General features: G+C 39.4%; 1 protein-coding gene across 1 annotated transcript; it reads right to left on the bottom strand.

Annotated features, from left to right (window-relative positions):
- Positions 1 to 435: 435 nt before the first annotated feature.
- On the bottom strand, positions 436 to 23152 carry naa25 (N-alpha-acetyltransferase 25, NatB auxiliary subunit). The gene is made up of 24 exons (XM_008299378.1): positions 23087 to 23152; positions 19149 to 19234; positions 17550 to 17688; positions 17350 to 17468; positions 17170 to 17244; positions 16959 to 17066; positions 15099 to 15177; positions 14188 to 14299; positions 13658 to 13747; positions 13026 to 13198; positions 12820 to 12932; positions 12522 to 12729; positions 9104 to 9193; positions 8837 to 9017; positions 8232 to 8331; positions 7986 to 8137; positions 7770 to 7892; positions 7443 to 7686; positions 6455 to 6578; positions 6301 to 6366; positions 6125 to 6222; positions 5932 to 6042; positions 5692 to 5832; positions 436 to 3978 (listed from the first exon to the last, which is right to left on the bottom strand). The coding sequence occupies exons 1-24, from the start codon at positions 23142 to 23144 to the stop codon at positions 3856 to 3858; spliced, it is 2913 nt and encodes a 970-aa protein (XP_008297600.1). The 5' UTR covers positions 23145 to 23152; the 3' UTR covers positions 436 to 3855.
- Between the last annotated feature and the right edge of the window lie 501 nt (positions 23153 to 23653).

The following is a 23653-nucleotide window of genomic DNA, read 5'->3' as shown; positions in this document are numbered from 1 at the left end:
TGTAGCTGCCACTTTACAGCTTTGTAGGAGGCTGGATCAAGATATTTTGCCACATCTGTGCTAAAGAACCATAAAAATGAACATTTCTCACCACTTTGTATGTAAAATTTTACTTATTTAAAAAAATAAATAAAATTTGCCCCTTAAAAATGTTGTTCCAAAGTAATCCGGAATACGAGAAAAGAATTTTGACAGAAAAAAAAGAGTCGCAATGCCACAAGCAGAAGCAAAAGCACAAAGACAAAACCAGACACTGAGATGAGGGAGCTGCAGGATATTGGAGGGCTAGCGTCAGTATCTGGGACCAAGCTGTGTGGAGGCAGCAAGAGCCAAATCCAAATACTGCTCTGAGGATTTTGGCCTACAGTTACAAGAGAGCCACTCAGTACTGAGGCCTTCATCATAAAGAAATCAAGACACAGCACAGCGAAATGGTCACATTTACTTTTTTTTTTTTATTTAAAAAAGCTTTGACATTCCAGTGTTTCTGTTTTCCATTTTCTAACAAAAGAAGGTGGTGAGATGACACTCCAGATTGTCAACCATTATTCTGAACGTCAACAACAACAACACATGTAGTCAGATCATGAACATCTACTCTTCAGCCGCGGGTCCATTCAAACAGATGGGCTTGAGTCTTCAAAAAAAGGCATTTATTAGCAGATGCATATACAAGACTTACAGGGAGGAGAGCAATTCACTCACATTTTCACACTGCTCTACCAAATTCTGGATAAAACAGTAACACAAATATCCCGATTGCACACTACCTGCAGTGCCAGCAGTCGTCCATCAGTGCTTGCACTTGTAAACAACTGTCTGCTTCTTTTCTCGGGGTGAGCCGTCACCGGCGATTTATAATAAACTAAGATGCTGTAGCTGATGACACTGTTTTGGTTCACGAGTTGTGTTTTTTCGGGGGGATGGGTGACTAAAGTGGGAATGACAAAAACATGAACACAGGACAAAAATCTCATAGTATCTACTGCAGCTGCTTTTAAAACACACTAAAGTTCCTTGCACACTGTATTCTGAGAAGGCTGCCTCGACTTCTATGTACAAATTAGGTCCAATGTTTGAAACACATCTTGCTGGGTTTGAGACAAAAGAGCAGGATTTCTAAAAAGCTGCAAGTGGGCTGAAAATAACAGAGTCGATGTCCTCTGAATGGTGCTGCTCTAGGTTTAAACACGGACTAAAATCGCATTAACTGGTGTATTTGTTGCGACAAAGTCTACAACAGAAGTGAGTACCCCCCTGTGTAATGTCACTTTTAAGTCAAATGATGTGAAATTGTATCAGTTCTTAATAATTGTTTTGTTTGACAAGTTGAAAAATAGAATATTTCCTCCAATGGACAATTGAAAAACAAATCCTTTAAAAAGATCATATTGAAAATCCAAGCCAAAAAAAAAAGTAGAAACTCAATGCAACAACTTATAAATACAAACGGAGCGAACTGATTTAGTGTAACTAGATAATCGTGGTTTTAAAATGAGTTGTAAACAGCAGAACTTGCTCACTTTTGGATCTATGGGCTGTCATTTCCACACGGACAAGAATCGCCAGAGGAAATGAAAAATCGAATTGCGACATTTCGTAAAGACGGAGAAGAACACAGGAAGATCGATGAGCTTTGAAAGATGAGTGGAAACAGAGCTGCAGCAGTTATGAGGAGGTATAGAACCAACCGTAGTACGAATCAGAGTTGCTGTGTTCACAAAATGATGCAAAAACAGTGCACTACTTTCACAATCTAGCTGTGACAAAAAGAGACGGGCAGCTGCTTCATACTTGTCACAGGAATTATTAGTGAATAGTTTTTGTGACAGCTCAGAAAGTGTAAAGGAGATTTTATAACATCAAACTCTATGGATGATGTCCAAGAAAAAAAAAAAGCCTTGCTTCCTGTTCGGTATAAAACCGCAGGATTAAACTTTGCTAAAGAATGTGAAAAAAAGCCAGATTCATATTTGGACACATTCTCTTGCCAGATGAACAACATAAATGTGTTAGGCTCCCATGAGGTCCAGCATGTTTGGTGTGAACCCGGTTAAGATTACTACAGTGAAGCACTAAAGGTGAGAGTGTGGTGATAGGTGAGTGTTAAGGTGTTGGAGAGGTGACATGCATAGATGGAGCCATGAAGGTCTGTAGATGCACCAACATACTGGTTGACAACGTGACTCCCAGTCTGCAGCAGCTTGGCAGAAGAGGAATATTCCAGCATAATAACCATCCAAAGCACAAAAAACCCACAAATGTGTCTAAAGAACAAAGTGAAAGCTATGACCTGGACAAGCATGTTGCCTAACCTGAATGTAATAAACCACCTTTAGGGTGTTATAAAGAGAAAAGCAGATCAACCCAACCCCTCCAGCAAAGAGCAGCTGAAAGAACTGAAGAACATTTCTCCACAAATTCGGTATCCTGTGCGGCAAGGAGTCCGGCATTAAAACAAAGTTGGACACACAAAATAATTTTAAAATCCAAGATCTGAATCAGTTACGAGAAGTTTACTGACTTGTTGCATTGAATTCCCACTGTGGGGCCTACATTTCTAATACAGTAAATCTGAACTGTTTAACTTTACATAAGAGCAGATAGCTACTGTTCAACTAAAAAATAAAACCATTATTGAGAGGTGATAAAGTTGGAATCATTGGACAATTAAGGGTTATTGCACAGGGGTGTAATCACTTCTGTTATATACTGTATGTGGGTATTTATGAAAGCTACAGTCATGATTGAAACTGGACTTCCAGTGGTTACATACTGATACAGACCTGACACGCCTGCAGCATCAGTACCAAACGCCATGTTTTTGGTGAACATTCATGTTAAGATAGTCGCACGTGGTTTCTTAAATAATTCACTCCAGCCTTCAAGGATTCTGATGCCTGATTTTTTTCTTTGTGCTAATTCCACAATGTTTACAAGCATCACTTCTACCAGTATTATTAAAAAAAAAAAGAAAAAAAGTGTCAGACAATTCAAGTTAAAAAAAAAAGTCCTGGTTATTTACCTCATCCCAACATTGCTCTTTATAATACTGCAACTACAGAGGTGGTACAGTACCAAAGCCACACACAAGATACATGGGGGGGAAAAAAAGAAAGTAAAAAGAAGATAAAGAGGTGACAAAATAATTCTCAAATGGGAAACATCAGTCCGAAGGCTTTCTGCTGGTAGCCAGGTGTCCATATTTCCACAGAGTGCATAAGTTTAATGCAAAATTGTGCATGTTTCCTCTTGGAGGGAAACGGCTGGAAAAGCAGCACAATAAAAGAACCTTTCCTCCTCAGAGTTTAGAGTGTGTATCACTTCAATTGTTCTCATTGGAAAAAAACAACGTGAGGAATAAAGAGGAAACGTAACTGACCAACAAACAGGATAGTGGTTTATTGTGTCTTATATTCATAAGGAGCTGTGGTAGTTGCTCTTCACTATGTACAATAATTTATTAGATTAGTTTCTTCTAAAACTGCGTATTCATTTTTCCTAATTTGATCTATATATACTTTTTTAAAGGAGCGCGTCTTTTTTCCTCATTTTCACTTATAACTGCGGTATAAATTCATGACTTTACTTACAAGCTTATGTGCTATAAGAGTTGCAAATGTTCCAGAGGTGTATGTGGAAGTGAAGAAAAAAAAAAAAAGAAAATCCAGACTGAGAGCTCACAAACGTTGAGTGGGAAAGAGGGAGGGAGGTCAGAAATGATTGAGAGCACAGGAGGGTTGGGTTGGTGGGACTCGTAGGTTAGCTGGTGGGCTGACAGTAGGTGGTGGTGTGGGGGGTTTTTGGGCTGATGGTGGGAGTACAGTCATGTTATTCTGGGGTGAGTGATAAGGTTCAGATCTTGAGGCTCTTTATAGTTTCTGCTCTCTTCTTAAGCAGATCTCCCACCTCCTGTAGCGAGCGCAGGTAACTGCTCTGCACCTTGTCCATAGCAGCCTTCGTAAACGACGCCTCCTCCTGAAACACACGAGAAAAGACAGAAAATATCAGAGCCTGGTTGTCGCCTCTGGAAACTTATGAAAAGGTTTTAAACCAGGTGTTGTCAATCTAAAAAAAAAAAAAAAAGATAGACCCAGCAGTTGCACAGCCTTTTTCTAACACAGGTTAGACCACAGGCTACATGCTACCAAAACAATTGGACAAACACTTCACTTGTAGGCTGTCTGCTCCTGGATTTTAAACCCGACCACCACATTCGCTCACTGGCGAACTTTCTCTTATACTAAAAAAACAGTTTACAGAAAGTGAATACATCAACTGTGGGCAGATGACATTTGATGTAATAGGAGTCAATAAAGACAATTTGGGGTGCAAAGACAGCTCTGTGACAGACACTACTGTAGTACAGAAATGCCATCTAGTTTATCCCGACTTGTCTACAACACATTAGTTTTGGCTGGAAGACATTAAGCATCACAGAAGTCTTTGTCATAGCGGCCTGTTGCTGGTAAACCCCCACAATGCTCTCTTCCTGCCAACACAGAAGTTCCCATAGAGTAACTGCCTCCTCAGGTTGCTAAGTATTAAACAGTAAGAGGCTCCACCTGGTGGAACAACTAGGTACTACAGCTGATCTACACAGCTAATTCTAAACACTTTCTTTTTCATCAGATCTGCACATGTCTATGAAGTCCCCATGATAGTGAACTAGGATTTGATGGAGATTTGTTGGTTTTTTTTGTATAATTTTGTAGGATCTTAACTTAAATGTTTGAATTAGTTAGGTAAAGTTGTATAGTAAACTGTGAGTGAACTGAGAGTTAACTTCATCTTTACACTTGTTGGGTAAATTAACGTTCAAAATATTGTCCTACTGGAAAGCACTTTGGCTCAGCAGCTGTTTAGTTTAGCCAGTCTTCTCAACGTGCTAAATAAATAACTGTGATTTGACCCGTGACTTGTCAATGCNGGCTTCTGCAGAGCTTGATGATGAGCTGATCATTTGAATCAGGTGTGTTGGAAGAAGGAAACATCTAAAACATGCAGGATTGTGGCCCTTGAGGACCAGGATTGCCCACCCTTGTATTAAACAGTGAGAGGCTCCACCTGGTGGAACAACTAGGTAGTACAGCTGATCGACACAGCTAATTCGAAACACTTTCTTTTCATCGGATCTGCACATGTCTATGAAGTCCCCATGATAGTTAACTGGGATTTGATGGAGATTTGTTGGGTTTTTTTGTATAATTTTGTAGGGTCTTAACTTAAATGTTTATATTAGTTAGGTAAAGTTGTACAGTAAACTGTGAGTGAACTGAGAGGTAACTTCATCTTTACACTTGTTAGGTAAAATAACGTTCAAAATATTGTCCTACTGGAAAGCACTTTGGCTCAGCTTCTGCTTAGTTTAGCCGGTCTTCTCAACGTGCTAAATAAATAACTGCGATTTGACCCGTGACTTGTCAATGCCATCAAGTTTTCACATGTAAATGAGCATATTCTAGAGTTTATGGATTCCTTGATGTCGTCACTTGCAGAAATATATGTTTGAATTATGTTTTTGTCAAATATGAAAATTGAGCAGCAAAGAAGAGCGGCTCCTTGTTTTCAAAAAGGAAAAAATATATTCTAACCTTTCGGCTACGTAGTAAAACACACGTTTGTTTTTAGGAACCAACTAAAAAAAAGTACAGTTTTTGTCAGTCGCTGTCCCCATGTCCACACATTCACCTGTGTGTATCCTTCCAAGGTTAAACTGGCCAGTTTAAGGGCTGTCATGCCAGTTTCCTGCTCCTTTATATGCTCCAAAGCCTGGTTGAGCAGGTCCTGTAAGTTCCCCGTCAGCTCCTGGAAGCCACACACCACCACTGGCTGCAGAGACACACATTCCCAAGCAAAGAGATGTCAATAAAGAGCACTGATGAAGTCTGCAGGTGGATGTATCAAAGGATTAAAAAGGGTCAACTGTACCAGAGCTGTGTTTGCATCCTTTTTCTTCTTTTTCTTCTTCTGTAGACTCGTCTTGAGAGGTCGAAGGATCTTGGCACAGTAACTAGCCACCCACAAGACTATGCACACCGTCTGTGCAGAACAACATGTTACAATGTGATCGTATCAGATTTAGTAGAGATAAGAAACACACACTGAAGCAGAGATGTCTCACCTCAACGAAGAAGATTAGGTTTTCTAATAAGGAGGGCCGGGTTTTTAATTTGCTTTCTTTCATTTCCAATAAATCCCCTTTGCATTTATTCAGTATTTCTGTGGACAAAAGAGGAAAACATGAAGCACAACAAAATAAATGTAACTGCTGATAAAGAAAAACGTCCGTTAACTCACCTTGAAGCTGAACTACTAATGATTTGAAACCGTTACAGATCTGCGTCTGAAGCTCCGACGACTCATCTAAGCAGGTAAAAAGAGAGCGGTGAGTATAAAAGCATCAGACAGCGTCACAGTGGTGCACGATTCCTTTGGGTTCATGTCTTCTCACCAAGTCCAGCCGTCTCGAGCTCCTGCAGGTGGACAGACAGCTGCAGGGCTGCAGCCTGACACTGACAGCTCCCACTGGTCAAAGCTGAGGCCAGGCGGGTGGAGGGTGGTCCCAAGAATGGATACTGGAACAACAAGAACATCATTACAGCAAACGGCTCCACTCATGTCTAACACTGAATCATATTTTAAATGTATAAGAATATATGCAGGTAAAATCTTGCTAAACCCAGCAAGTTTTTACCTGCAGGGTTCAGCTTGAAACTTGTGTCTCCTAAAATTAGAGAAGAAACCTTATTTATGGAAGTTTCTCTAAACTAAACTCGTTACAAGCTACTTTTAGCCTGAATGTTTGGTAAATGTGGCCCCAGAGGAATAGAAGAATGTCTGAACACTGACCCACTGCAGATCTGCTTTCATACAGCGACAGTTTCCAGATCAACAACACCAGTTACAAATGATAAACTGAATTCTGCACAAAGAGTGAACGTAGGTAATTAAACTGTGCAACAAAGTTCTCCTGCACTGATCTCTGTGAGGACTGAACCTCTGATAAGCAGCAATGGGACATGACCATGTGAAGAGCAGATCTTAACGGAGAGTTCCTCCAGTTCTGCTTGATATGAAAATACATGAACACGTTAATAATTTACTTCTGTTTTATGGCTTATGTTCACATCTTTTGCTGCTGTGCACTGACGTTGTTAGTAACATTTCCTCTTTTTCCTGTTTTATAAAACAATAAAAAACAAACTTAAATTCCATGTTATATCATTGATTATTTCACTGATTTTCCAATTGTTCTACGTTTTTGCAGTGGTATCGTTTCAGTATCAGAACAGATATATTTGTATGTAATTTAAAATTTTATTGTTCATTATTTTGGGTTGTTTATGTATGGGGAAGTGAATCAGTGAGGTTCCTTTGCTTGCTACTAATGCTCAAAGGTTTTCCGTTTTTTATCACAGAATCTTTAGTGTAAAACTCACCTGTATGCATTTTTCTGCTATCTGAGCCGCTGTCTGCAGAGTCTGGTTGAGCTCAGACAGCAGGCTGCTGAGGACTGATGTCTTGTCTCCGACTCCGTTCTCGTTGGATATCTCAGAATTTTGTTGCGATGGCGTGTGTCCCAGTGCAGCCAACGAGGCGAGGAGGCGAAGCGTCAGAGAACGTATCCTCAGCCACACAGACTCCTCTTCGAGAGACTGACGCCGATGCTCATCAGTCAGTTGTCTTCAAGAAGAAGAGGCAATACGAGTTAATTTGGGAGTACAGGCATCTCTGCAGCAAAAAAAAAGGTAAAAATTGTTATATACCTCTCTTTAGGGTCCCAGCTGGTAAAAACGGTAAGGTCTCTGTTATCCCTCATATTATCCCAGGGGATGTCGTCCTCTGCAGACAAAGACATGGCCTTCACACTCTCCTCCAGACTTAACACACTGAAAAACAAATCAAAAAACAAAATGTCTAAATCAAGAATTCAGCTCTGCAGCACGAACTGCTAAAATTTTGTAAGTTTAGTGACTTCTTACATATCTGCCTCCAGGAACAGGTCCAGCAGCATCCTTTCAGTGCGGACCTGTGCAAAATGCAGCGACTGGTTCAGCCTGTTTCTCAAAGCAATGAACTCTGGGATTTTCTCAAACGCTCCGTATTTATACGCCTGGATGATATACTCTGAGGTCTGGTGGAAGGAAAAGACAGAAGAAGGTAACATATAAGTGTCAGATCCTGGACTTAAAAGTGTCTGAAATTAAATGAAAGTGGGTCAGACTTACATCTTTCTGGTTAGAATGGAAAAACCTGAGGGAGAAATTACAGGACTGGGAGGCAGCAGCAAACTGACCCAATGACTCAGCATACCGTGTTAACAGAAACCTGAAAAACGAAAAAAGTATTTTTACACTCAAGTCTTTATCAAAAAATGGTGGTCAGGGTTTGTATTCATCAAGCATCTCAAAGATGTTTTGGGTTGTACTTTAAGGCTCAGGAGAAAGAGGATTTAATGTGGTTTCGTAGCTCAGAAAATGACTCCTATCTCTTCTAATATTTCTAAAAGCTTCAGAGGTATCCTACGTTTTTAGGAGCCTGCATGAGATGGGACTTAGACACATAAGTGCACCAATCTTTGAGGACAGGGTATTCATTAAAAAGGTCACACTGAGGTGACAAACTACGGAAGAAAAGAGAAACCTCACGTAGAAAAGGGCGTGGATATAAACTATAAGAGGTCATTTCAGCTGTGATTATTACACTCTGGACTACATTAAACCCACTAACCAGGGCAGGTTATATCAGAATCTGGTTTAGGTTCACTTTCAGCAGGATTCTAAGAAAAACCCTGAGGTGCCTGATAAACACAAGCACAGATGGCATCACTGACCCTATGGTGTCGTGCTGTACATGCTTGGCGTCCAGGCTGGAGTAAAGGTCCACAACAGGCTCAAAGGCTCCCAGGTGACAGTAGAGGAGCAGAAGCAGCAGCTTGAACTGGGCGTTAGAGGAGCTGTGAGATAGACCCTCCTGAAGGAGGCCCAAACTCTGCCACGCCATGCTCTCATCCCCTACAAAACACACGGGGAATAACATTTAGAATACGCATTGCTTAAAGAGACGCAGATGTGGAATAAAGTCTCAGAAAGAACCTTACCGGTCTCTGTCCATAGGTCAACGTATACTTGAGCTGCCATGAGACAATACATATCAGAGAACTGCAGCTCCGTCTTCAATGCGTTCTTCCCTGTTAAACAGATATCAGAGGGTCAGAACAAAGCGAGGCACTCATTGTCAACAGGATAACATCTTTAAACACGGTTGTATTTATACCAGTTCTAGTATAAAGTCTTATAATTCTTTTACATTTATTTATTTTCATTTACTTTTGCATTTTTTTAAAAAAATAAAAAATTCTTCTTGTACCAATTATTTTTTTGCTTTATCGTTTGGTCATAATTTGTCAAAAATTGCCGAGCTGAAGGCAACTGCTTTAAATGTTTCAGCCAAACAAAACAAACAAACCAAACAACCCCAAATATTCAGCTAACAGTAATATATAGGACAGAAAAGCAGGAAAGCTTCATTTTTGAGGAACTAAAATCTAGAAATAACGGGCATTTCTTCTACTAACTGTGTTGAAAAATGGCAGAAACTATTAACAGATTATAAGTTTTGCTCATCATTAACAGCTATAGTCTACTGCCACTTTTTCTTTCATTTAGCCAAAACTTTTGTTATTTTACTTTGGAAAGTGAATGTTCAGAAACAAATCAATCAATATATATATATATATAAAAACATGAGCAAAAAGAGTGCAAACAGTGTAAATAGCATTAAAAAACTCCTGATTCTTCTTTTCTTGTGACTACAGATATATCTGTCAGTACTCATAACGTTACCCAGAACTAACCATTATGCTGAAATATGGTCACATTAAAACAAATATCTTGTGCTATACTACAACCATCTAGATGCAAACAACCAGAAACTGGATGTACGTTAACAGATGCTGAGAACTTTCCTTAATATTTCTCGTAAACTAAAACGTGTCTGTTGGAGGCATCTTTTTGGGTTTATTGCAAACTATGCTCTTAGACATATACAAGAAATGTTATATATGAACAGCATGTGATAGTAAGGTACCCGTCATTCATACCTATGTTAATTCATTATTAAGGATTGTTATGGCTGAATAAGTACAATAGCAATAGCAGTGATGGCATCAGAGCGTTGTTAGGATGTAAGGATGCTCTCTTCCAGTGACTGTAAAATCCACTGATATACAACAAACAGCTCATCTCCTCTTCTCCTTACATCTACTATTCTTGTCTGTTTTGTGAATCTTTTACATGTATTGCCCACCAAGGCCCACATCTTGAAGTATTATTAGTTACTGTTTTCCAGACACTATTTCGGGGTCATCTGTGGCTGCCTCCAAACTTAACTGTTAGCTGCTAGCTGTTAGCTTAGCCTTAGTCACTGGGAAAGCAGCCAATTTCCTGATTTTTGGATAGAGGCAAAATAAACTTTGTAGTGATAGCTTAGCCGAGCACTTTCAGCAAAATATGTTACAGCTATTTATTTTCTTGATTTTTGCAATGCTCCTGAGGTAGAACAAGCAGGTCTGCAAAAGCTTAACAATGTGTGGGTGAAAGTGTAGATTTTGGTCACTCAGACTCTGGAACTGAAAAATGTGAACTTGCACTTTCAGAGAGAAATCAGAAGTCTAAATTTAGTTCTTCACATTGAAAAGTCCCTGCTTTCCTCCCTATTATCTTTTTTTTTTACACACAATTTTTGAGGTTTCTGCAGCTTTTGTGCAGCATCTATTCACACTGTATAAGAGCAGCAAGTGCCAGCAGTATCAATTAACCAAAGGAGCGTTTATTGATATTTAAAATGTGCTCCTGTGACAGAATTCAACTACTCTTAAAGAACAAAAAGAGAAAGCAGTGATGAGAAGAGGAGCCACAGGAGAAACAAATGGAGGCAGGAAAACTTGACCACTGTTTTGCAGAAGGATGACCCATCTTTCTTTCTGGCTTTTTCAGTCTTCCTTCCCACGTCTGCATTTCTTATATCTAATATCTACTGAGACACGCAACAGTATATTAAGTACACGGCGACTGTGTTGCTGTGCTACCAAGTGCAAAAAAAATGTTTAGAAAAAAAAGAAAAGAAGCTCCTTCTTCTTGCCAGTACACTTCATGTTTCTACTGAAATGGTAACAGCCTGGAAGCAAACCAGCTGCACATATTCATGTGATTTTTGAAAATGGCATCACATCAACTGGTGATCCAGCACAAGAACTCTTGAGGAACATCATGCAGACAAGTTAACCTGTTGTTGTGCTGTGATACACAAACTGCTGTGTACATGCAACAGTTTTTCCTTCTGTATGAACAAAATGCAGCCATGCTAACGATTCCTTTGACATAGTGTCAGTCCAATGCTATTTATTTTTCCAATTATCTATATCGTTTTTTTCCCCTCCAATAAATAACCCCAATGTGACGCTTTTGCTTTGATGTTGCAGTGTCTCTCCCCTCATCTTATTTACCTACTTGCACGAGGCGAGGAGAAGATGCACAAAGAGAGAAGTCAAGGCAACAAGCATTTAACAAAACGAGACAATCGACAGCTCGGTGCCCATCAGTTCAAAGCAAAATCAGTTAAATATGGACGTGTAACAGCTGTATCACCTGTCCTTTTGTTAGAATCTACCACTGTACTTTATGATTTGTCAGATGAGCAGAACAGTGATCATACAAGCCTCCAGTATATATTAACTTCATGTCAAGTCACAACGCGACATAATGTGATGAGAATGTTCAGATGTCATACATTTTCATCTTATATTTAACACACACATGCAGTGTGAAATATACAAGAGTTGCGACAAACACAAAGCCATTTCATGTGCAGACATCAGTGCCTATGACTATTAGAAATTTCAAGCACAGACCGATGACGTTTCACACTACAGACAGTGACCGCCAGAGTTCAGGGCACATTAGTATGAAAAGTAAGATGTCCTACGGGTACGCATACTGCATTAAACAGTACGTACTATGTGAGGGCAGCTGTATGACCGCACCATAAATAAGTTAGACTAGCGGTCTCCATTAGGTTGGCCTGGTTCTGTTCTTCCCCCCACCAAAAATAATGGATCATTCCTGTAAAGCTATTTATGCATTTTACTTTTCTCCAGAAGACGAACCCACCAGTGATCATCCAGTGATAATGTGGAGTGATGAGAGCATATTGACCAAGCATAAACACTACAGGCCTGAAACACACACCACAATGTGGAAAGGTGACTTCTAGTTTCTGGACTATTCTAAAACAACACTATGACACATTTATTGCAGTGATGGTCATCATCATGGCACCGGTATCAGAGCAAATGTGTTGATGATCAAGATTTGTATTTCCACTTTGCTGTTAGTAATATCTCCGATCTGTCTGTTTCAGTTGATGAGATGAGCCTGTTGGTTCTGTGCACAATCTGATTATCTTGAACAAATGTTAACGCAAAGAGGTCCAATGATGAACTAAAGTGATGCTCTTACCAAACTTGAGCCCATGACGGTAGTGAGCCTTGAGCTCAGTGATAAGCCGCAGTTTTCCATCCACGTCGAGGGAGTGATGCAGCCCGAGCGCTCGACTCAGCTGACACACACACAAATGTCTCTGCAGCGCTTTGGTGTCCTCCGGAAAAGCAAATCCTTCCTCCCCCTGCTCGCCCAGTGGCACTGCTTCACTCAGACGATTAATGAACTGAAACGTTAAGGAGAGGAAGGGGTTTCACAGTCGAGTCCTTCACATCACCAGAGGCGGATTTATAGCGCTGCTGTGACACTGTCTTACCTGAACGTGCTGCTCAGGAGAGAGCAGATGCAGGTATATTTTCAGGTCAGTGATGCAGCAGGGCTTGTCTCCAAACTTCCCGAAGAACTGCACCATTAGCTCTAAAGGCTCACCTGTTTGAAGTCAAACAACAGACTGTCACACACAAGGCAACAGTGAACAGCAGCTGGTGCATTTACATTGTTTGCACTAACTGTGTGTTTTACCGAGCAGGCTTTCTTCAGGACAGCCCCGTTCTCTCAGTCTGTGCATTAATTCGAGCCGAGCTAAATACGGCCCTCTGAGCGAACGAGAGTCTTTGCCGTCCTCGCCCTTAATTCTCTCCTCCACAAACCTCACCACTTCAGCCACAGTGTGATGTACGGAACCCTCTGAGCAGCTGGAGACACAGAAAAACACAGATCATTGCAGGATAACACTATTTATCCATTACTTTCTTTTGCCGTCCTCCAAAGTCTGGACAACAGCACTGCTGAAGCTTACAGCAATTCAACGACAACTGTGCTCATTCAATATTTGCGGGCTCCAGTTGTTTATAAAATCTCCTTGTCTGGTTGAAGGATATGTTTTTTAACTCACTTACAGACCTGTCACAATTACTGCATAAGTGCTTGATTGCATTTCTGAGTTCTTTGTACTTCCAGCAGGCGCAGAACTTTAAAATGCAGTGAAAATTGTCAGACAACTGACTGTTAACTACAATGTCATGACCCTGACGGCCCAAGAAATAAGGATTTAAACCAACCCCCTGTCAGGGACTTACTTTCACTCAGTCTAAGAGGTTGTTCTGCATTTATAACACCTGCATGCATTCATACATTCAAACGCTTGTACTCACTGTTCGCCTTCTTCTGGCGGGCTCCACGACTGATCAATCAGGTGGAAGAGAGAGTCGAAGTAGGCGGGATAAAACTGCCAATCATCAGGACTAGAAAGAGAAACGGGCCAGTTTGTTAGTGCTGTCTGAGATCTGTAGTTCGTCTCATGTTCTCAGATGTGATCAAATCTGAGCTGCACTTTGTGTCAGACTGAATTATATTTTCAGACTGTACAATTATTGCTCAGTGAACTACAAAACTGTGATCAAAGTGTCAGCAGGTATGTCAGGTCGCTGCATTCATCTGTGCCACTTTGTTAACAAGACTAAAGTACTGGCAACCACAGACATTAACATTATACTTATCGATGACCTCCTTTCTTTTCCCTGTCATGTTCTGCTTTGTGCTCATGTAAATTTTTCTGCATAATGTTATCTCATATTCTGATTAGTCGGCTTTTGAGAGACAACTGATAATTTTTCGATCGTCAGCTTTCATCTCTGACAGATCAGCAGCCTTTAAAGACTTTAAAGTGTGTACTTGTACTCACTTTTTGAGTAGCAGCTTGTGGGCCAAGGCGTTACACTCAGGCCAGCGCTGTAGTCGCTGGTAGAGCATCATACACTTGTTTTCTCTGCTCTGCAGCTCACTGGTCAGCTTGTCTGTGGAAGGATAATAACAACAATAAACTTTATTTATATAGCACCTTTCAAAGACAAAGTGCTTTACAAAAAAAACATACAATAAACTAATAAGAACAAGAAATTAAGCTGTAACAAGATAAATTAATTAAAAGGAATACAACAATTACCATCTGTCGAGAAAAAGCCAAATCATAAAAGAGATTTAAAAGATGATAGTGATTTTGATGTACAGCTGACAGGCTCACACAGCAAAGGCCAATGAACATGAGGCGAAGAGATATTTGAACTGGCACTGTTCTGATCTGTGTATATTGTGCTACATCATCATTTTACTGCGTCTGAACTATTTCTGACATCATTTTATTAATAGTATTATTGGTTAACTTCTTATTTTATTTATGACTCTTGGTACTTAATCCAACTTTCTAAAAATACTGATTATGAATAAAACATTGATGCAGCTCTGCATCTCATCAAAGTTACTGCCTAAAATTGTTGTTGTCATTTCAGGGGTTTAGGAACACCTCACCAAGAACCTGCAGTTATGAATTAAGCAGCTGGCCAACACTTTACATAGAAGCTTATTATGATGTCCTTATAAACACAATTAATAAAAAGATGCAATTATACATTATATATGAATTGATTCATTATATAATTGAATTGAATTTCCCTTCTGGGATGAATAAAGTATTTTTCATTTCATTTCATTTTCATATGCTTCAATAACACAACGTTTGCGTGAAGAAGTATGAAGGAATTTTCCCATCTTACAAGTAAAGGAGCAGAAGAAAAACAACAACAGACATCCACATACCCCCGAGTGGACCCCTGATCACTTCAAGAGCCTCAACACATTTTCCCAAACGCTCCAGGATCATAAAATACAGCTGTACCTGCAGTCACACATAAAAAGCCAAAAAAAACATCTGTAAATACAACCATGTCACAGCAAAGTTAAAAATTACCTGTTTTCTATTGCCAGAAATATGAGGACCTACATTTTTGGAGAAGTTACATTTGACTAAATGAGGGTCATATTATCGTCTAGACATCTGTCACAAACTTCTAAATAGAGACAGTCTTGGTTTAACACCAGTTTAAAGGGAGAGAAATTGATTATTTCTGGTGAGAAAATCTGTCAAATCATTTATCAAGAATTTCTGCTGTCACAGAATGACGAGATGAGATTCTTTAAAAAACACATAAAAAATAAAAAAAATCATACGAACTGTTTTAACAGCCTGAAAGAAGAGAGTCTGTATTTCATTTCATTTGTGTACAGCAATGAGTCACTATTACCTTATTTGACAGAGAAGTAGTAGGTTTTGCTGGACTGTTCAAATGGATATGGAAAGTAATAAAATAAAAGTCTTACGATAGCTTCATAGATTATTTTATTGATCACCTACGGGAAATTGCAGTGTTGCGATTTACATATCAGAAAACACACATAACTTATATTGACCCAACATGAGGTAGGTAAGAAAAACTGTTTTAAAAATATACACACATGTGCATAAAAATGACTGTACTACATTAAAAAAAAATTGAATAAATATAAAAGATTTGGAATACAAGAAAGCTTAGTTAGTTTAGTACAAAATTACACTTAAAAATGTGATTTTATTGAAACCGTAAATATTTCTAAATTCACACTAGATGGCTAAAAACATTTCTTCTTCTATCTCTAAAGCCAACAGATAATCCAAGCTACATTTTTACTAAAAAATTGTTTCAATAAGATAACTGCTCATAATAGAAGACAGCCATCTTTATCAGAGAGGCATACAGTCAGAGAGCCGCTGTTAACCAGCTTCAAACAACCAGAACAGCATCCATAAAAACCTTAAGAAGAAAACTTAGCATGGCTCCACAAAGAGCCGTAGAGGCAGAAAACACTGGAGTCTAATAAATATTTCCAAAGCTGTTTGTTTGATAAAATTAAATGTAAGAGGATATGAATTTAGGCCTAAACAATCAATTTCCAATCAAAATCTGAGTTTGGAACAATGCAGTTAGCAAATCAAAAAGGCTGCGATTTAGAGTACACATTATGCAGCGTGTCTGAAACAGGAGTTAAGCTGTTGTGTGCCTGGTTTGAAAAATTCATGCCATCCTCCCACACAAGAGTCACACTTTTGATCGTATCTCATTGGGTAATCCCTCATCACATATTTTCAACTTTGCACAAAATACCCTGATGAGGTTTAGGACTGTCTTTTCTTTGTACTATCAATATCTCAGAGACTTTCCCAAAAGGACTAGCTGGATTGTATTTTGTATTCTTAAGTTTTCCAAATCAAAAGAGCAGCTGGAAAAGAAAAGGTTCATCTTATCATTAGTGTGGTCTTACATTCATGCTTCTATGAAAGTCACAGAGTTTTACAGGGGAAGAAAACTAAATGGCTGAAATGAAAATGTCAACACATCTGTATTTTCAGGTATCAAAAGCTGACTTAAGGAGTTAAAGTGCAGTATTCCAAAGTTTTTTAGAGTAATTTGGCTTTATTTAGAAAGTGCAGTTCTGAATGTAGGAGAGAAAACAAGAGGATGAAATTCAGCAGATCAGTTTGGCCCACTTGGCCATCAGGTCACCCCCAGCACAGTTTTCATGGGGCTAGTGGAGATAAAATAATATTTTAACACTCCAGGGTGTACAGACAGTCATACTCACTTCTGCTTCTGCTTCAATCTTCTCCTCCTTCACCATTTTCTCCACCATGCGCTCAGCCAGAGGCAGGAACATAGTTTGGGCCAATTTTTCATCTTGTGCTGAAATTGCCTTCACAACAACAACAACAACAAAAAACCCCCCAGCTTTTTTTAGTTTATTTGCAGATCAGTGAAAACATTTCTGGAATCTACATCATGAAAGTCTGCCGTACCTGCATCACCAGACTCATGACGGACCAGAAATAATATGGATTCTTGGGGACGATTTTATACAAGGCCATCCCTGCCTGTAAAATGCAAAAACAGTCATCAACAACCTCTCTGTTATTTTGATTATGTTTCCATCTTATTGTTTACACATGAGCGTATAACTCTGCTGTTAGCTTGCTCACCTGCTGCATCTTCTTGTACTCTCCCACCCGAGCGTAAGCCATAAAGAGGTGAGAGTGGTACTCCTCGCTGAGAGGAACCTTCTTCACTGCAGCCTCATACAGCTTAGTGACCAACTCCGCTGCAAACAAAACACACAAGTTTTAAAACAACTTCACTCCAGCGTTATTACCAGGCTTCCTGTGTGTGCATATGTACTCACGACGATGCATCTCTCTGTACAGTATAGTCAGAGCTTGAAGTGAGTTGTCGTCGGTAGGCTCTAGGGTGGCCACCTCCTGGGCCAAAGTGAAAGCTTCATCCTGCTTTCCAGTCCTCTGGAGACCGATCGCCTTCAGCACCTGGAAGACAAGAAGAAGTAGTTATAGATGGAACTGTGGAGGGAGATAACACAAGTGTCTAAGGTGAGGCTTAGAAGAATCCACAGAGAATGTCTGGCTGCATACATAACCCTCTGAACTTTATGCAGTTTTTGCTTGTGTCATGTTTTTCCTCACTGTCGGCTCATTTTTAACTGTGATAGAAAGTCCTGCACCTCTTTGGAAACAACACAACCATGGCTTAAAGTAGAGAGAACACAGACAGCCCGAAAACAAACAAAAAACAACAACAAACAAACAAACAAAAAAATCCTATTACTTCCCACACGGCCTGCTGTTGGCATCAACGCCCTATCACATTTGAATTTTCTCCATGGCACTTATCTAGATTGTTTTCTCCTGACTAGATCCTTGCTTGTGTTGTATCTGCTCTCAGATGTATGTATGTTTGGAAAAAAGCGTCTGCTGAATGAAACTGTCGAATTGTAGAATTGTCTTCTGTATAGTACAATACAATACAGTTAGACTGTACATTTTATATTTTTATTTTTTAAAGATGAAAATGAATGTTAACCATGTATTTGTTTTTAAAAAATGAGAAAAAAACTCACAGGTGTTACAGATACTGGAAAAATTAATAAGGTCTTCACATACAATAGAAATGTAACTATTTACATTTTTACAACCTCTAGAAACTCAACGTTTTTCACATTCCTGGCACATCACCTCTTGAGAAATGTTTCACTAAGCTGAATGTATATTAAAAAAAATGCTGACAATTGAATTTTTTGTGTTTTTACAGGATCTGGTACATTTTATCTTATTTTTGGGTTATTTTTCTCGGTTGAACCACGGATCACAAGATGCGTTCACTTACTGTCGGAAAGTTGAAAAGCTGACAATTCTTTGGGTTTCAAACAGTTTCTAGTTATGAGAAAGTTTAGAATTTTGTCTATTTTCTTATTTATTTATTTTTTTAAAGAAAGCATACATTTCAAACCTGCCTATGGGTTTTAGAGTTCAGAGGATTAATAAATTTTTTTTTAAACATTTGCGGTTTATTCAGTTGTAAAAACAACGAATAGTTGCAGCCCTCGTTATTATCAGGGTTATATAAATCTGATGAACTCAACTTGACCAGCTGCAACATTAAAATGCTCCCAGCATACTAACACATCAGCGTAATACCCGAGAAGGGTACAAGTACAGTTAACTGCTCACACTGTCGTCATACTTGGAGTAGTATAGCTCCTTACTAAAAGGATCTGAATACTGCTAGCATCACGATTAGCAAGCCAGTTAAAAGGTTGGGAACTGCTGATGTTTGAGGTACGAGTCTGTACATCTGTCCTGTTTACAAAGCACTCGTCACAGGTTCCAACAAGAAATTTGCATTTTATGAGATTGATGTAGATTACTGGCAGCAGTGGAGGAGTCCTCACAGAAAACAAACAAAACTCAGCAGTCATTCAGTTACCCACCTTGGCACAGTGCAGATCCTTATGTTTCTTCAGCAGCTTATCTGCCTGCTGTATGGCCATTTTGTTGTTGCCATTATCAAGGTAATCTGTGGAAAAACAAGAAACAGAGTCAACTGACAGAAAAGTTCTCAATTAAGAAAATTTGCTCATTTAGAAATATATGTACCAGAAAACTGGAAGACTGTGGGGGTTTTGGATTGAATGGATGGATGGATGAATGAATGAATGAATGAATGAATGAATGAATACTTTGGGTATAGATTAGGGCTAGGGTATAGATCTTGATCTTGAAACAATGCAATTAGCAAATCACAAAGCATGCAATTTTTGATTTACACTACATAGCATTTTTTCTATTACTATTCTCTTATTGGCATTTCTTTTCTATTAACAATACTTAATCATTAATAATACTTATTTAACTTATCACAATCATGCAATAACACAATTAGATATTTTACCCACATCATCCAACTCTACAATAAATAGTTTTATTTTTTAGTGTCATTTTTTCCCCAGTTGTCCATTATTTTGTACAACAATTCATCTATTAATTTAAAAAAAAAAAAAAAAGCTCTATAATTGTGCATGTCCAGTGTGTCTCTCTGAGTGGGTGTTGTATGGGGAAGCATGCGGATGCACACACTCCCACAGAGACACCTCAGTTCAGCCTCCTCAGGACAGCTGGGTGCCAAAATTAACTGTGCCAGACAGGGCACTGTGATTATGTCATGTCTATTCTCTCGGTTCAAACTGTCATCACACCAGAAAAAAGTTGCCAAAGCCAACAGAAGCTGGAGCAACTCTGACATATCATGAGTAGCCGGGGTTGATAAGGTCATGGCCTGCAGCCAAACTGAGCAGCACCGACGCTGCAAGGACTGGATTAGAAAGATGTTCGGTTTTAAAGTATTTCATGGCTTTGAAACAAAACTTAAATTAAGTTGAAATTCACTGCTGCTTGGCGAAATGCAACAAAACTAATATTCTAAAACTTGTTTATTCTCAGTTCAGCTCCTTGAAACACTGCAATGTTTCCATGAGCACAAAGCTAACCGTGAAGCTGATACTCAAAGAAACAGCGTCAAAGATCTGTTAGCGTCTCGTGGCACACACTGTACAGTCCCTTGAAAAATAAAATTGTTACTTAAAAATGCAAGTACCTTCATGCATTCTTCAAGCAGCAGAACAAACTCCACACTACTTTGCACTTGCATATTTTGTTAATTTATTCATCAATCATGTGCGAGTGAGCGCACCGGTTACAGGGCTCGTTATTGTTGGAATCCAGTGAAAGTCCATCACAAGGTAAAAATGAAACTCTTCAGATTTGGGACAGGAACAATTAACAGCTAATCAATTAATTCCTGTTAATAAGTTAACCACACAGACATCACATTTGGCCTGATAGTTACCAGTAGTTTTATTTTGGTTTATTGTGTAATTTGTGTACTTTTTCCTATCATCAGCCTCTGCATCTCCTCTCTCAGACTATCTGAAGGATTGGTCAACCAGATTACAGAGTAATAATACCAATCTCTCTCCACTGGTAGCGAAAACTGGCAACACTGGTCTGGCTCAGTGATTAACAAACATTTTTGTCACACAGCTCACTTCTACATTTTTTATAATAAAGCTGTTGCAATTATTGGGCATAACGAGTGGCGTGGGCATCAACATTTTTACACATCATTCATTTTTTTCCTTCAGTTCATTACAACAAATACTGTTCTTTAGTATCACTGCATAACTATTGCATCATGATGTCAGTAATAGTGAGTCACTATTGGCTGCATGTTCTGGTCAGCTGCAGTCTGCGCTACAGTTTTAGACAAGTTTGACTTGGTCAGTGTAAGTTTCCAAAGACCCAAAGCTCCCACAGTCTGAGAGTATTTCAAATGATCACAGAACAAAAAGGTAGTTTATACATATGCAGAGTTTGGATTGTAAAATGCATGAAGAACTGAAGAGAAAATGCAAAGGAGGCATCTGTTTGCTTCTCTCCTGCTCTCTGTGCTCACATGCATTGTTTTTAATAAGCTGAATTCTAAATGACGGTGTTCTCATTTACATTTTTTCCTGTTTCTGTTTTCAGGTAACAGAATGAAAGTGACACATGTAAAGGTAAAGACGACGACTGTGCTGTGAACTCTTTAACATTTTCATAGAACTCAAAGCTGCAACCAAGACAGAGACAACTACATAGTAAGGGGTAGCTAATTCCTTGTAAAATATCCAGTCTTTTTAAAATGTATTTTAACTTTTAGTCTGTAAACCTTTATCCGTTTTGTACTGTGCTGCATATACAGCTCACAGGTAGCTCAGCTGAGGAAAAAACTGGATCCATTCGTCGAGGTGAAGGTATTTCCTTTGTCTCAAGTATGATACCTGTTGCTAATTGTCCTCCTGTCGCACCCATTTATCCAAGTGAGTTTCACGAGAAAAAGATGAGGAACATATCAGACTAAACCTAACCCTGAAACGAGAATCAGAAATTTGTCTCCCAAGCTATAGAAGAGCAAGCTTTAAGCAGAAATATTTCATCTGGAAGATGTCGTGAAGACAAAGTACAATCTGAGCAGGATGCTAGGGATGCCAATTTCAAATAGATTTCTTAATCAATATTCTGCAGCATTGTTAATCAACAGATGAATAATTGGCAACACAAATTGAGCACAGTGCACATTTGTACCGTGCCGATATTGCTGTTTCAGTCAATAGACATGATTTGAGGTGCAAAGGCAGCTCTGTCACATCCAACAAGATGCAGAAATGCTGTCATAGGTTCATGTACCTGAAGAGCGCATGATCAAGGAAATGATGCTGGATTAGGACTCTGTGTCAGCAGATACTGGATATTAAACAACTCTAACTAGATTAGGAGCAAAAACACTTCATCAGGACATCGCTGTAAAATCTACAATGTATACCTATTTCACTTCAGCTGGTAGCTAAAACTGGCAACCAGACTCTAGCTAAGTGGTTCACAAACATTAATGTTAAATGCACAACTTTGCTCATAACTGTAGCTGTAAATCGTGACAAATAAGACTAATTCCAAGGCCTGCACGCACTATGGTATTAATGTGGTTCATGGACAAAGCACAGAAATAAAGTGAGATAACCTTACTTGACAAGTGTCTCACACTTTATATTCATTTTGCACTGAAATAACTCAAACCTTGGGTAACATGTTAAAATTTAAAGATTTATGGACTGGGATAAGCCTGAAACGTTTAAAAACCCCAACAACCACGTCTGGTAGAGCCTTTATTGAAAAGGACGGTGAGCTGTGACAGCTCCACACCAGCTAGCAGGCTAGCTGGTGTTACATCGTATGTACTGGAGTTAGCATAAAGCATTGTCCTTAAAACTATTATGAACATAATGCTAGCTGGAAGCTAACTGTGTAAAATGTAACTACCTACAAAGCAGCCGTCACCTGACTGGATGCTAAAATCAACTGTATTACCTCTGAACCTGAAGCCTACAAACCACACAAACACTTTACTTTGAACCCAGCCGCAGCTTTTCAATGAGTTAGCTGGTTAGCTGACACATTAGCATGCTAGGCTAGCTGTCAAACCGTTAGCAGAAGGGGAAAGCTCTTCGACTTTGAGATGCGGACGACAAAAATCTCCGCACCGTTCAGCATTACAACAACACCGAGACTGTGGACAGGTTTAACTCGGGAATACACGGTTTCATCCAGACACCCGCCATGTTGTCTCACCCCGGCTGGGTGGTAGACCGGGTAAGGTGCACTGTCATTGGGCGCTGCAGGCAACACAGTCCGCGGCTGGAGCTGGAGGGGCCTCACCGCTGCCCCTCTGGCTCCAGCAGCCACTAGTTTAAACACATGCACCGGTACAGCGTTTACCTGTCTTCAGCAAACCTCCGAACACGCACAGATATCTGGCTTCCCATTGAGACCTTACCGTATATGGGTCTGAGCCTCCTGTCGTTTGGGTCCTGCACATGGCCTCTCGCCGCCATGGTGGAGTTTACCTGCTGGGTAAATGTCCACGCATGCGTAGTCTGAGCCGACTCCGGAGCGATTAAAGGCTTTTTTCCTGCTGAGCGCACAAAGGTATGGAAGCCCGCTAGTGCCAGAACAATAACAAACACTTTCAACATGTTCACGGAGGTCACATTTTAGCCTACCTAACATGTTAATTCACAGTTTCAGTTATAGCTCACAACTTAGATCCCAAAACAAATTTGTGGCAGAAATGGCTCAGAAACATGACAATAAATGCAGTGCCTAATAGAATAGTACATAATAAGATATAAGTAAAATACACTGATAACATAAAAATAAGTCAGCTAAAATTAAACTAGAATAGAAATATTGCACTCTGATGCTGAGACTGACGCTGAACAAACTACTGAGTAATATTGCAAATGGCACTGATACTAATGTTCTGTGATATCTCAAAATGTTGAGTTTTTATCTCAGATGTTTCCCATTTTTAACCTATGATTTGTATTCTTTATTCTGAATT

The sequence above is a fragment of the Stegastes partitus genome, unplaced genomic scaffold (assembly GCF_000690725.1).
Source record: "Stegastes partitus isolate 25-593 unplaced genomic scaffold, Stegastes_partitus-1.0.2 Scaffold1410, whole genome shotgun sequence".
In the NCBI taxonomy this organism is placed as follows: Eukaryota; Metazoa; Chordata; class Actinopteri; family Pomacentridae; genus Stegastes; species Stegastes partitus.
This window is presented reverse-complemented; position numbering and strand designations above follow the sequence as displayed.

Excerpts from the sequence above, each read along its gene's own strand:
- naa25 (XM_008299378.1), bottom strand. The coding sequence starts at position 23,144 with ATGGCGGCGAGAGGCCATGTGCAGGACCCAAACGACAGGAGGCTCAGA. Across the intron at positions 14,300-15,098 it reads GATCAGGGGTCCACTCGGGG|ACAAGCTGACCAGTGAGCTG; the intron begins GTATGTGGATGT and ends ATCCTTCCACAG. Across the intron at positions 13,748-14,187 it reads CACAAGCTGCTACTCAAAAA|TCCTGATGATTGGCAGTTTT; the intron begins GTGAGTACAAGT and ends TTCTCTTTCTAG.